We start from the raw sequence: 13,970 nt of genomic DNA on the forward strand, positions 1-13,970 counted from the left end.
ACTGAATTATATTAGAAATAGGAAAGAGGTCTCAAATTAATGACCTCAGTTTTCACTTAAAGAAAATAGAAAAAAGTAGAGTAAATTCAACCCAAATTAAGCTTAAGAAAAGAAGTCATAAGGGATCCCAGGGTGGCGCAGCGGTTTGGCGCCTGCCTTTGGCCCAGGGCGTGATCCTGGAGACCCGGGATCGAATCCCATATCAGGCTCCCGATGCATGGAGCCTGCTTCTCCCTCTGCCTGTGTCTCTGCCTCTCTCTCTCTCTGTGACTATCATAAGTAAATAAATAAAAATTAAAAAAAAAAAGAAGAAAAGAAGTCATAAAAAAGTAGAAATCAGTGAACTGAGAAAAAATTTTGAGAAAATCAGTGAAACTCAAGTCTAGTATTTAAAGAAGGTCAAGAAAAATGGTGCCTCATAAACAAGAATGATCAGGATAAAATAGGACACATGAACATTATCAGGAATGAGAGAGGGGACATCATTATGGATGCTACAGACAATAAATAATATTAAGGCTCTATTATGAACAACATATTTGACAAGATGAATTGAACAAATTACTTGAGGGAGACAAACTATCAAACTTATGCAAGAAGAAATAGTCTAAATACCCCTACAGCTATTAAAGAAATTGAATTATAGTTAAATACTTTCCTACAAGGAAAACTTTAGGTCCAGATGGCTTTCCTGGTGCATTCTACTAAGCATTACTGGAGGAAATAGCATGAATTCTACAGAAACAGTTCCAGATAAATAAAGAGGAGGGAATACTTCCCAACCTCATTCTATGAAGCTGGCATTACCATAATATGAAAACCAGACAAGGACATTAGAAACCAACAAAACTAAAAAACAAAAAGAAAGCAAAACAAAATATCTTTAACTTGATATCCTTCAGGAATTGATTAAAAAAAATATGCTAGAAAATTAAGCAGATTGAACCCAACAATATATAAAAAAGATCATGATCAAGTGGGGTTTATTTCAGAAATAAAAGTTTGCTCTAACATTTGAAATCAATCAATGTAAGTCACTTATTAAAAGACTAAAACATGAATATTCATCGCATCAGTAAATACAGAAAAAGTTATTCTAAAGAATCCCATATCATTTAATGAAAGAAAAACTTTGAGGAATATTATTTGGGAACAAACTTGTGGTAGAATTATGAAGAAAAAGAAGAAAATGATAAAATGCAAAATTCAAAATTGTGGTTACCTTTGAATAAGGAAGAAAGGGAATAAGATTTAAATGAAACACCCATGGGTTTCAAAAGTAAAATAATATTCTTACACTTAGTAGCTGAAACACAGTGTTTATCTTATTGTTGTCCTTTATATCTCACACATATGTTGTGGATATTTTAATGCAATATTTAATAAAAACAACTTTTATTTTATTTTATTTTTTTTAAAAGCAACTTTTGGGTTTTTAGAAATGTGATATTTTCTACAAACAAAATGAACTGCTCTTTCAAGTATCATTACCATGTGAAGAACAGCAGTGAGATTAGTGCCAGCAAACCAAAAACTAAATATAGAAGCACTAAAACCCAGGGGTCAGTTATATATAAGTTATTAGAGAAGGACAATGAGGTATGACTAGTCCATCAATTATATTTTTTCTACAATTTACCACTTAAAATATAAGTGCATGGATATCTGTTCCAAACAATTCTGCCGTGTTTGGGTTTTTATTTAGACTTATCCCAGAATTAGACTCCACCTGGCCGCGAACATGTCTACAAATTATACCACAAGAATTTTACAAGATTTATATACGTGTGTTTCAACATTCATATAGCCATATGCATAGCACAATAAACGTATGCCCCATTCATTACTCTAGAGCCCTGTGATAAAGGGACATATTCAAAATGCTGCCTTCTTTACTTTTGCATATGCTGCATCCATTCACTCAACAAACATTAATGAGTAAGAGGTGTAAAGCATGATTCTAGTCTAACAAGGAAAAATAAGACCTATACCTCCTTAAGGTGTTCATACTTTAATGTACAACAGACCCATACACAAATAATTTAGAGATTTACAAATTTTGGTCCCTAAGCTCAGCCTGGAGGCCTCAGAAGATGACTTGGAGAAGGTGAGATTTAAATGGTTTCTTAAAGTGTGTTTTCAGAGCAGGAGAATAAATGAATTTTCATTATGATTCAGAAGGAATTTTATGTGCTATTTGTATATTGTACAGATGCATGAAGTTGCATAGTCTATTCAGAAATATACTTCTGTGCTGGAGTGCAGGGAACCTAGCAAAGGTGGTTGTGTGTAAAAGACAATCAGAATGTGTTTGTGAGCACCTGTTCCTGCTAGATTCCATGATAAGTTTTTGCAACTGAGTTGCCCCATAATGTAAGTAAGGGATATTATCTGCATTTTACAAATGAGTTCAGTAAGCTTGAAAAAGACTAAGTAATTAGTCCATAGCCATGCATATAATTAGTGTCACAGTCCAGGTCCCTTTTCCTGCTACTCCCTAGCCATAACTAAAAAAGATGCCCCAGGTGCTAAAAGTTGTCAAACAGATTATTTGGTTCAAATATTCAGCTACCTAAAACCTTTATTTACTTTTGTGAATCTTCATGTCTGTCTAATCTTTTACTGTATTCCTAAAGCTTATCCTTCTTCCTTTATTATACTAGTTATTGTATTGTATCAATATATTATTTATTTACATCTCCTCATTAAACCCCAGCATTGAATATCTGACTCTTTTGAGACTTATTTAAATTGCATGAATTCAAAAATTCATTTATTTATAGAAATATTTATTGCATGAATTCCAAAAAATTACTTAATACATTAATGAAGAAATAATTTGTTTTTTCCAATGTTCTTTAATGAGATCAAGACAATAATATAGGAACATATGAAAAGTGTTGGATTTTCCTAACTTTAGATTTATGATCTCCTAAGATTCATGGAGAAAGAGAATTCTGAAAAATTGTGAACATGTGAGTAAATAGATAACTATGAAGGAGTGGATTCCTCATTTTTATTTCATGGCACAGTGGCTGAAGGATACCCTATAATATTGGAAGAAAATTTTAGCTGTTGAGTTCCAATTAGCTTATTGTCAGAGTAGCAACATGCCCAGAGATGAGCATAGTGCTTTAGGGGAAGCTTGCCAAGGAAATGGTGAGATAAACATTTGCATCATCATCTTGTACTAATTACTTAACCCTCTTTTTCAGCAAAAGCCTTGTTTAGTTTGTGTTTGTTTGTTTTTTAAAAGATTTTATTTATTTATTCATGAGAGGCACAGAGAGGGAGAGAGGCAGAGACACAGGTAGAGGGAGAAGCAGGCTCCATACAGGGAGCCTGGGACTTGATCCTGGGTCTCTAGGATCATGCCCTGGGCTGAAGGCTGCACTAAACCACTGAGCCACCTGGGCTGCCTTTGTTTGTTTGTTTGTTTGTTTGTTTGTTTGTTTGTTTGTTTGTTTCAAGAGATGGAAGAGTTTTTCCTTACTTAAGAATTCATAGTGCTGAAAACTCAAAAAGTCTCCCCAAGGAGAATCAGTATGCCAAATAGCCATTGACACAAGAAAACATTATAAATTAATGCAGTAATAGTTCATGGTTACTAAGAAGAGAATGTAATTTACAATTTGAACAACTTGAAATAGGTTTGTATTTCTTAGAAATTCTGGAAATCAATCAGTACAGAAATTGATCTACTAAAAAAAGAAGAAAATTGATTCTTAATATTGGCAACTACATCATTTTTTTTTTTAAGTTCTGAAGGAACAGCTCTTGGAAACAAGTTTATTAACCATCAAGGAATTACTTGATATTTAGTTTCCTAGCAAACTATCCAAAAAGAAGTATTTATGGCCTCATTAGAAGGTAGATTTTTATTGCACCAAACATCAGTTTCAAAACTGCAGTTCTACTAAGTCAAAGATATGGAAGTAAAAATTAAATGAAACAGAGCTCTGTATGCAAAAGACAAGCATTGCATCATATTTTAGAGTGCTGCTTTGCACCAAAGTATCTCAATATGAAGTAGTGGGAATCTGAACACATTTGCATATTCCCATTCATGACATAGTGTTGGCATTCTCAAAAAGAGTAACTGTAGCTGATGGCAATTTTTATCTGAAGAGATTTGTGCATGTTAGCAATATACTGTCTTCTGTCAGCTTAAGTAGAGCATATGGGGCCCATTAACTCACCAAATCTGCTACTGTTCTGCAAATTTTTATTAAGCAAGTGCAGTCCCTAATAGTCACTTATGTTATAGAATGCGTATCAAATGCTATCAATAAGCAAGAGAATTGTTTTCCCCCAGTGAGAATGCATTTGAAGTGTATGAGAAGGCTTGACAAAAGAATAAAATATTTTAAGTGATCACTGTACTAGTATAAATGTATCCTACTGGGAATCCAATGTATGTATTATAAGCACTTTAATGTTTGCCGCTAATAAGCTCTTACAATGCCATCTTTTTCAGAGATTTTTCTCCCCATATTTTCTTGGTTTATGGCTTCTTTCAATTCTAACAATGATCCTGGTAGAGATTAAGTAAAAAACACCACTGTGTGTTTATCCACAGTTTTAAAAGTTGCCATAAGTGTTGAGCAATTCTAATTAGCTTCAAAGGGCTACAACAAAAATAGCTAGAAATATAAGCATAGCTAGAAAATAGCATCCTGATGCTATTTTCCGAAGCAAGTCTTCCTGAACCAGAGGATGCACCAGGGAATTAACAAACATCCAAGCCAAAGAACATCCTCCTTATGAAGCACTTTACAAGAATTAAATCAGTGTCCATCAATCTTGAGTTAAAGGCCAAGAAGTATGAGCTTAGTATAGAAATTGCATTATCTAAATAAATTTCAGAGATAAGAAGAGCAAGCCCACAGTGTTCTCTAAGTATTTAATAACAGCTACAATAAAAATGTCCATAAATTTCATTTTCAGAAGGTTTCAACATTTCACTGATATTGCTTCAATTACTGTAATACCCCTTTAAGTAATCAAGAGCAAGTAGTACCTGTCCTTGGGTAAAACTGAAGGATGAGAAAGGGAATATAATAGACTCTGGAAACTTAAAAAAAAGAAAGAAAAGAAAGTGCAAAAAAAGAACAAATGAACAAAAGAAAGAAAAGAATCCATCATCAGAACCAGAACAAAAAACTTTGACTCTTCATCAGTACTCTCATTAGATGCTTTTGGTGCCTCACAATTTTGGAATAGAAGACCTTCACAACACCCAGCCCACTCATTTTTCAATCTCTTATAAATAGGGTTTTAGTTCAAAATGACGCACCTGTCATATCCCTACTGCTACTATTCCAATCACTGTGCTATCCAAATATTATGCAGTGAAATGAGTAGACTTAAGCTCCATCCCCATGAGATAACCCTATAGTAGATCTAAAGTAATGTTAGTTATAAAGGAAGTTGAGTATTAATTATAACACTTGTCATTTTTTTAAAAAGTAGTGGTAGTGTGTGTAATTTTACCTCATTTTCTCATTTGCTACTCTTATTTAAATCACTTCCCAGCACTAAGCGTGTGCATAAAAGATGATTGTTCCCAATTTAACCTTTTAAATAAAGTGTATTCTATTAAGTCATTACAGTCCCCTCTCTTTTCCATTATGTTTATTCATATATCTTCTGTCCTAAAGATAGACATCTGTGTTGCTGCATATTTTGGAGAAAGACCCCTAATTTTTATGCCTATCACCCATTTGGCTTTTCTGTACTGTTTTTTGAAATAGTGCTCTAAAGAATTTCAAATTGTCAATTAAAATAATAAGTATTCCCACTAAGAATAATAGTGTGCACTCAGAAGTTAAGCAAGTACCATGTTTAACCTAATATGGTTGAGGAATTTGCAATACTTAAATTGGCTTAAATTTAATGGGATAACTTATGTCTGTCAAAAAAAAAAGACAAATGCAAAGAAACAAAATCTTACCTTTGTATGAATCCCTTTTTCAGAGGATTTCCCCATTTCAGTAATGCTGAAATAAATACTTATTGCATGTAATAAGACCATATCATCTGAATACTGCATTTCCTTTTTCTTTCTTCCACTACAGATGAACTAGGAGACAGGTAAACTGAGTGGTAACCTACTGTGGATGTTGGATTATCCATGAGATAACAATTTAAAGTATACTTGTCTGAAGGCATTATATTCTCTCAAGTGTTTTCTCCTCTGTTCCTTTATAATCCCAGGCAAGTGAAATCATAAATACTTCCACCATCATCAAGTGCACAACCTTGACCACTCACACAGTTTTCATTTATCAGAAGTTTTCATTTTTTGAGAAATATGCACCTGGCACAGTGCTCTGTGCTTTTGTACATTGTTTTCATTTAGTCCCACAATTCCTTGTGCAGTGTTTTTATCTAAATTTTTCACACAAGGAAACTGGTTGAAAACAACTTACTAACTTGCGTGGTAAAGCTGAGATTCAACCCATATCTATCTTATTAGTAGCTATCATGTTATTTTGCCTTTCTATCTGGGTTCCTGTTAATAAGATGATAGTAGTCCATATTTATTAAGCCTTACTATATGATCTTCTAAGTATTTTGCACAAATTTGCACATGTAATCTTCACTACAAGCCTATGGAGAAAGCTATTATCCTCTTTATGTATATGATGAGATTTAGGATCAGGGAGTCAAAATAAATTGCATATGACCAGTAAGTTTCCAAGTCAGGATTTTAATTCAGGTGATTTCTCACTTGTGAAACGGGGGTGAATATTTTGCTTAAACCAATGAGAATGCTAAATTTCCAAACATGTTAAACAAAATTATAGCTAACACTTGTTGACATTTATCACCACAGAAACTTCTATTAATAATATATATTCAAGCATAAAGGATAATAGTTTTCTAACATATTAAGTGTTTGTCAAGTGTTTTCTTATATTCATTCAACTCATAATTCAAAGAATATAACAAATTTTTCCATGACTTATCACAAGTATAGTAGAGTGGTTAAGAGTACAGTGTTTAAGTTCTGGGTCCTCCATGTAGGAGGTATGCTTCAGTTCCTTTATTTGTAAAGTAAAAAGAAGAAGAAGACCTATCTTTATAGGTCATTTTGAGGATTATTTGAATTATTAGCTATAAACTGCGGAGGATAGAACCTACATATTACAAGCGCTCAATAAGTATTACCCACTAGTGTTAATTTTTTTAATCGTCATAATTTATTTTCTAGTATTTTCTACGTGTACTGTAGATTCCACTGTAAATTTCTTTTAGACCTGAAAAGGCCTGAATTTAACCCACAGTTGAAGCCTGATGAGAATGGACTGACATTTCCAACAAGAAATATGAAGAGAAGTCTGATAAGATTTTTAAGAAGCTAATAAAATACTGGGAAAGTCACCAAAAAAAGTAGTGTTGTCTAGAAAATAAAGAAATAGCTAGAAAAAGAGGGCTAGGTGGGATTGAGAAGATCTATGTGTAATAACTGGGTTGGAAAATATGGCTGAGTGGTATAGGCAAAGGAAGGAAGCGCTTACCTCTCTGAGACAGCTAGTGTTAGGGAAAAGGGAGGAGGACTTTTTTATCAGCAAAGTTCACTTCACCTTGCTCAATCCTTGAGCACCAGATTTTTATAGACTAGCATAGCCAATGGCACATAGCAAATAATGAAAAACTGTTGGGATCCCTGGGTGGCTCAGTGGTTTAGGTTGGGCCTGCCTTTGGCCCAGGGTGCAATCCTGGAGTCCCGGGATCAAGTCCCACGTCAGGCTCCCGGCATGGAGCCTACTTCTCCCTCCTCCTGTGTCTCTGCCTCTCTCTCTCTCTCTATCATAAATAAATTAATTAATTTTAAAAAAACTGTTGTTGAATATTGAAGTGATAATCCATGCAGAGATGCTTAAGGATTAATTAAGAACTTTGTTTTTGAGAGATACTGGGTAATAACTTTGGTACAATGTCACTGATATTGGTTATCAGCGTCAATACCAGCCTCACAGAATGAGTCAAGAAATATTCCCTCCTCTGAATTTACTGAATTCACCAGTGAAGCCTTCTGGGTCTAGAATTTTTTGTGTGGGAAAGTTTTAACTACAAATTCATTAGGGACGCCTGGGTGGTACAGTGGTTAAATGTCTGCCTTTGGCTCAGGTGGTAATCCTGGGGTCCTGGGATCGAGTCCTGCATCAGGCTCCCCGCAGGAGCCTGCTTCTCCCTCTGCCTCTGTCTCTCCCTCTCTCTGTGCACTCATGAATAAATAATTTCATTAAAAACAAAACAACAACAAAACTATAAGGTCATTCACATTATCTATTTCTTCCTACATAAGCTTTGGTAATTTGTGTCTTTCAAAAATTTATGTATTTCATCAGAGCCATGTTAATCTGGGGTTATTTTTTTTTTCCACTACTGAAGCAAGGTTCTTCATCTTCTTCAAGGCCCTGAATTATGAATCTTTTCTCTGGCAATTGGGACTAGGCACTGTTCCCAGCCATATGTGAACTTCTTACACTCTTCCCATTAAACTTTTGGGTGATTCTTTCCCAGGTCTTGGGTAGTTTCCTCACATGTTTGTGATCATCAGTATATTCATCTAAATACATGAGAAGATCCTCAGCAGATCTCAGCAAGAGTTCTGGATAAGTCTTTCCTCTCTGGTTCTCTGCCTTCAAATGTCATCTGCCTTGGCTTCCCTGGACATCAACATTATGTGCTCAGGCTGGGACGTCACTAAGTTCTGCTCTGTTTCCCTCCCTCTACCACAATCTGGAAAATTTCTCCAGACAGTAAGCTAGTGCAGTTATAGGAGTCACCTCACTTGTTTTCTGTCTCTGCTGCCTAACGTCTAATTCCTGGATTGCCATTGTTTCATGTTTATGTGTTTAATTCTTTTTTCAAGAGGGATTGTAAATTTCTTCCCTTTTACTCCAGATACAGAAGTCCAGTCCTTGAGTATTGAATATATATATTCCACACAAAGAATTTTATTATGTATTATGCATCCCTAGACCCATGAGTTTAATTCCTCCTTTTGCAGGCATGAAAACAATTGCCCAAGTAACAGAGCTGAAAGTCTTGAAAATTAGAAGAAAATAAAATTATATTCATAGATGATCTAATATAAATATATTTCTTCATAGCTGCCTTTAAAATATCTACCAATAGAAATGAGGTACACCAGGTAGGCCAGGGAACATTTTTTTCTCACTTTTTTTTCCAGTAAAAGATTTAACTTCTTATGACTCTATTTCAATTTATTGTTCAAAAAATGCCTGATTTACAAGCAGGCCTGATCCTTGTCTCTTTTATTTCTTCTCAGTGCCAGATGAAAGCAAAGTCCACTCATTGGCTGGTCACAAATCGGGTAAGAAACTCCTCGTAACTGACTTTATATTCTCCTTCCTGGAAATTGCTGGCTGTATTTGAGTAGCAGTTGGAACCTATTTCCATCCACTAGTCACTGAAAGGCTTGCTAATTAATACATGAGATGTCTCTGACTTCCACAAAGATGAATTATTGCTTGGCTGTGTGAGTAGTGGCATAATGTATGCTGACTCAAGATGTTTGAGAGGAAAGGATAAGGGTTTCCAAAAACTAATAATTATAAAACCAAAAATTTTAAACCTGTTAGCCAGCTGAACACTTAAAACAACAAAAAAATTATAAGGAGAATCCAAGAAAGTTTGAAACTCTTTCCCATGATGACTTTCACATTACAGTGGCAGAACAAAGAGCTCCAGAACAAGAAAAATGTAGTCATTTCCCCCTCAAAAAAGAATAGCCTTTTTGCTTGTCATCAAAGAGCATCACACCCAAGATGGCTATATTCTCTTTAATTTAGACTGAGGATTATCTTTCTTTAGACTGAGGAATGAACTCCCTCATTCCCAGAGGTTCTCCAGGAAGTCCACAAGGATCTCTGAGGGTTTCCTGGGTCTTTCTCTGTTTTGTGGAAGATACCTTCAGCTCGAAAATCCAAGTTTTCCGTTCAGTGCCACGTGGTCTGCTTCTCCCTTTGCTCTTCATCATTGCCTTCTCACATTAGTTGAAAACACTTAAAGCTTACCAAGCTTGCAAATACTACAGTGATCCCTTTCATCTATGGATGTGTTATTTGGGGAAGAATATCCATTTTACTCTTAGGCTTGCCACTCCAAATAACAGAAAAATTACAGTTTGTTGACATCTCCCTGTTTCTGAAACAAAGAAAGTCTTTCCCATCACCAAGTGTCTCCTGTGTTTATGTGCTAATTATGTTTCCAGCAGTAAGTGGCCTTGATGCCTCATTACTTCCATCATGTTCCAGGGCAAGATTATGATTTTTTTTTCTTTTTTTCTTTCTCCATATTCTTTTGTGATAACAGCAGGGAAGGGCTGGTTCACAACTTTTAGATTTTTTTTTCTTTTCTGCTGCTCCCAATAAAGAGCCTAAGAGGTTAGATCACCGTGAAAGAAAAGATTTCTCTGAGAGTGATAAACTGCTGCGTGCTGCTTTTCCCCATCATCCTTTTCCATTAAATTCTCTACTACTGGAAATATTTTTCGGAGCCTGCAAAGGAAGTTCTCATGACCAAGGAACCCCAAGGATAGCTTATATTATTTTCATCTTCAATGCATCTTAAATGGTACTTCTTATCATCAGTTCTATTACACAGATTAATACTTGAAGATTGAAGACTTTTTATGTACTGGGATAGGCTTCAAAGTAAAAAAAAAAATGAAAGCAGTTTTTAAGACATATAAATTTGGTGTTTAAAAATGAGCAAATGAACTTTCTGATTTTTCTCTCAGAAAATCAAATCTTATTCTGATTGCAATTTCCAAACAAATTTCTGACTAATATTTTTGCCACTCTTTTTGCACGAGAACATTGTTACCTTTGTATAGCACTACAGTATTTTACTAAATTGCATGATATGTTTTTAGATAGTATGATATAAAACATGTTAATAAAGAATTATCCTAGGTATGAAATTTGAAATAATTTCTAAATTTTTAAAAAAATGACAAAAATGGCATAATTTTAAACCTGTCAGGTTCATTGTAAGCTCCACATGGCAGTCTTACTCTAGCTGGTTGATAAAAATAGTACCAATAGTCTTTATGTCATATGAACCATGCTGTTTAAATATATCAGGTGTTTTAAAGATTTCTGGTTATAGTGAGCTGCTAGTACAGTACTACCATTTTATATTTTGGAGTACTCATATACCCTATCACAGTGTCACTGAGCTTTTCGCTGACCATCTGTGGAATCAGTGCAAATGCTAAGAACAACCAGAAAATTGCTAACTCTGGAGCAAAAGTGGTATATGAGAAAACACAATAAAGAGGGTTAACCAATCACCTAAAATTATACATTCTAGAGTTACATTAAGCGAGAGCACTTTAAAACATTAGAGACCATTCTGAGAAAATACAAAGCAGCATTAAAGAAAAATCTAAACTAAGGTTATAAATTTATATACTCCAAGGATATATCCTTCCCCCATTTTTTATATTTATTTCTTTTGGAAAATTTTTCTTGAATATAACAATTCTCAAAAAACTCCTTCACATAATATTCAACTCCCCTAAGCATGCCCCATTTATGCAGAGCAATTTCTGAGGAGGTGGCCATGATGGTAAAAGAGGATTAAGGGTCCTTTTGATTCTGGTAACGCCTTTCATTTACACAAATCATCTTAAAAATTCACCTAATATGTAGTCTCAATCTGGTACAGTCTGTGACCACTAACCAAGTTATAGTATAATGGAGTATAATGTCTAATGTTCCATGATCATACTTGTCTTGCCAGTGTTAAAAGAGATCATTCAGTGTCTTTTTGTTTCACCATTCCCTTCCCAAATCTTTCCTCCAGCATATTTAAGTAAAAAGGTGACATCTCTTTTGCTAAAAAGGAAGAGTACCTTCCTCTGTCTCTTTTTAATTATAGAAATGTGGGCAGCCTTCATAATATCCAAGACCATCAGGAAGTTAAATTAAATTGTATATACTGACCTAAATCTATCACCCATCTTCGTATTTGGGATGATATTCAACATTTTAATAAATTCATCTGAGTTAAAGTTTCTTCTGAGTCAGCTACTTAGTGTGTAGAGAGCCATTTCATGCCAAGTTCCATCTGTTGGTCTGGCTTGGGGACCTCCCAAATTTGTGACAATATTTCTGGCACCCTTTCCTTGGCTTAATCTTTAAATGGTTGATTCTTCAAAGCTCAGATCAAATCAAAGGCTCAGGCAAGATCAATCTTTCTAATACTTTTGGCCTAAAATGTAGTGTCCCCCTTACCCCTTCTGAAATCAATTCAGTATTCTTGAGATTTTTCTAATGGCCTACCTCAGGGGTTCCCCTGGGAGTGCTGCATCTCATACCTTAGCTGGGAAGCAAGCGGGATATTCTCCTCTTGTCAATCTTGTGAGGTCCTTCTCCATGTAAGAGAAGTATCAGTACCTATGGAATGGTGAGACCTACCCAGAGAGGTTAAGAACAAAATCCCTTGAATTGGTTCCTTTAGGAAAAATCAGAAGTTTCAGAGAGGCTGAAAAATTAAAAATGCATCTTTCACCTCTTTCCTTATTAACTGAATTCTGACGAAATCCAAATCTTAGTAAATGCAGAGGGTTAAAAACACCTTTCAGCCCAATGTATATTTTAAGCAATGAAACCATTTTTTAATGATTTCAGTATTCTGAGGGAAAACTAGAATCCAGAGAAAATTACATCAAATTTGAAATAGCTTTTTAAAAAATTATGCTTAAATTTTGATTCTACAGATTCTTAAACCATACCTGAGAAGGAATCATTTCTTCCCCGCCCCCACCTACATACTGAGCTGACACCTAAACTAATAGTTTAAGGCTCTTCAACATCTAGTCAGAAAGGACTTATAAATTTTACTTTTTTACTATGTCTTAATTTTTTTTTGTTTTGATTTACTGCTTGGAACTGTTTTAATATGTATTGACTGTCTGCAGAGATCTTTGCTGACCCAGCTCTTTAAGATGATGCAGTACTGAAGAAAGCCGATGAGTTCTTCTTTATGAGCTCTGACATATTAATTAGCAAAATGGACTAAAAAGCTTTCCTATTTCTATTTTAATTTCTTACATTCTCAAACACCTGTCTATATAGCTGTAAAACAGGCAAGTCTGTAAAAGTAATGGTTGGCAGTAAGTCCAGACCTTTTCTGAGATAAGTTTATCAATTAATGAGCAAATATTCATTAACAGTCTAGGGGCATATCTCTGTATAGGTGCCTTGCAGCCATTAAGTGTGTGGGATATCTTAACACATTTTACTGGTAAGGAAGCTGAAGTTCAGGGCATTTAAATACTTGTTCTCGCAGCTAGCTAGTATGGGTGAGGTTATCAACCCAGATACTGTGTGGTAAAGCCTATGTTTTGGCCAGTTCATTTTCAGCAGCATGTGCCTAACACTTCAATCCCAGAGACTGAGAAGAACACAGTTCTAGTGAGAAGACATGACACACACTCTGGAATATCCCATAAATTCTTACCTTTTGTAACCTCCAACTGAACAAGAGACACCATAAATATAATTTCTCTAGCAAACAATTGTAACTCAATGAACATGAGAGGGACAATCTAATCTGGTCATTCTTGACATTGTTTCTCTGTATATATATATATACACACACACACACACACGCACAAAAGTATGGGCCAAGTTAAGAGATGTATAAGAGAGAAAACAGGCATGTGATGTGCATGTATTATGTATGAATTACAGCAAATGTGCATGTGATTGGGTGTATCCTTATGGCAGAGGCTGAAAGTTTAATATGCAAGTTGCTAACTTGGCAGACCTTACATTCTGTTCTGAATGCATTGTGTGTAAACTTTATATTTAGAATTTTCAAGTGTGGCCAAAGAAATCTCTAGATCTTTCCAAAGAAATAGAGCTCTTAAAAACATAAGGTGATCAAATAGTCACTTTAATACAAGAGCAATGTGCTATTAA

General features: G+C 34.9%; 1 protein-coding gene across 4 annotated transcripts in view; it reads left to right on the forward strand.

Annotated features, from left to right (window-relative positions):
- Window positions 1–13,970, forward strand: part of PARD3B (par-3 family cell polarity regulator beta) — a 980,882-nt gene that overhangs the window by 627,205 nt on the left and 339,707 nt on the right. For 3 of the 4 annotated variants that reach the window (XM_038585493.1, XM_038585496.1, XM_038585494.1), the window contains exon 16: window positions 9,305–9,349. The exons of the other annotated variant lie outside the window; for it this stretch is intronic. In XM_038585493.1, coding sequence (XP_038441421.1) covers window positions 9,305–9,349 — 45 coding nt within the window. The remainder of the gene's footprint in view (window positions 1–9,304; window positions 9,350–13,970) is intronic. 4 annotated transcript variants of the gene reach the window in all.

Source organism: Canis lupus, chromosome 37 (assembly GCF_011100685.1).
Source record: "Canis lupus familiaris isolate Mischka breed German Shepherd chromosome 37, alternate assembly UU_Cfam_GSD_1.0, whole genome shotgun sequence".
In the NCBI taxonomy this organism is placed as follows: domain Eukaryota; kingdom Metazoa; phylum Chordata; class Mammalia; order Carnivora; family Canidae; genus Canis; species Canis lupus.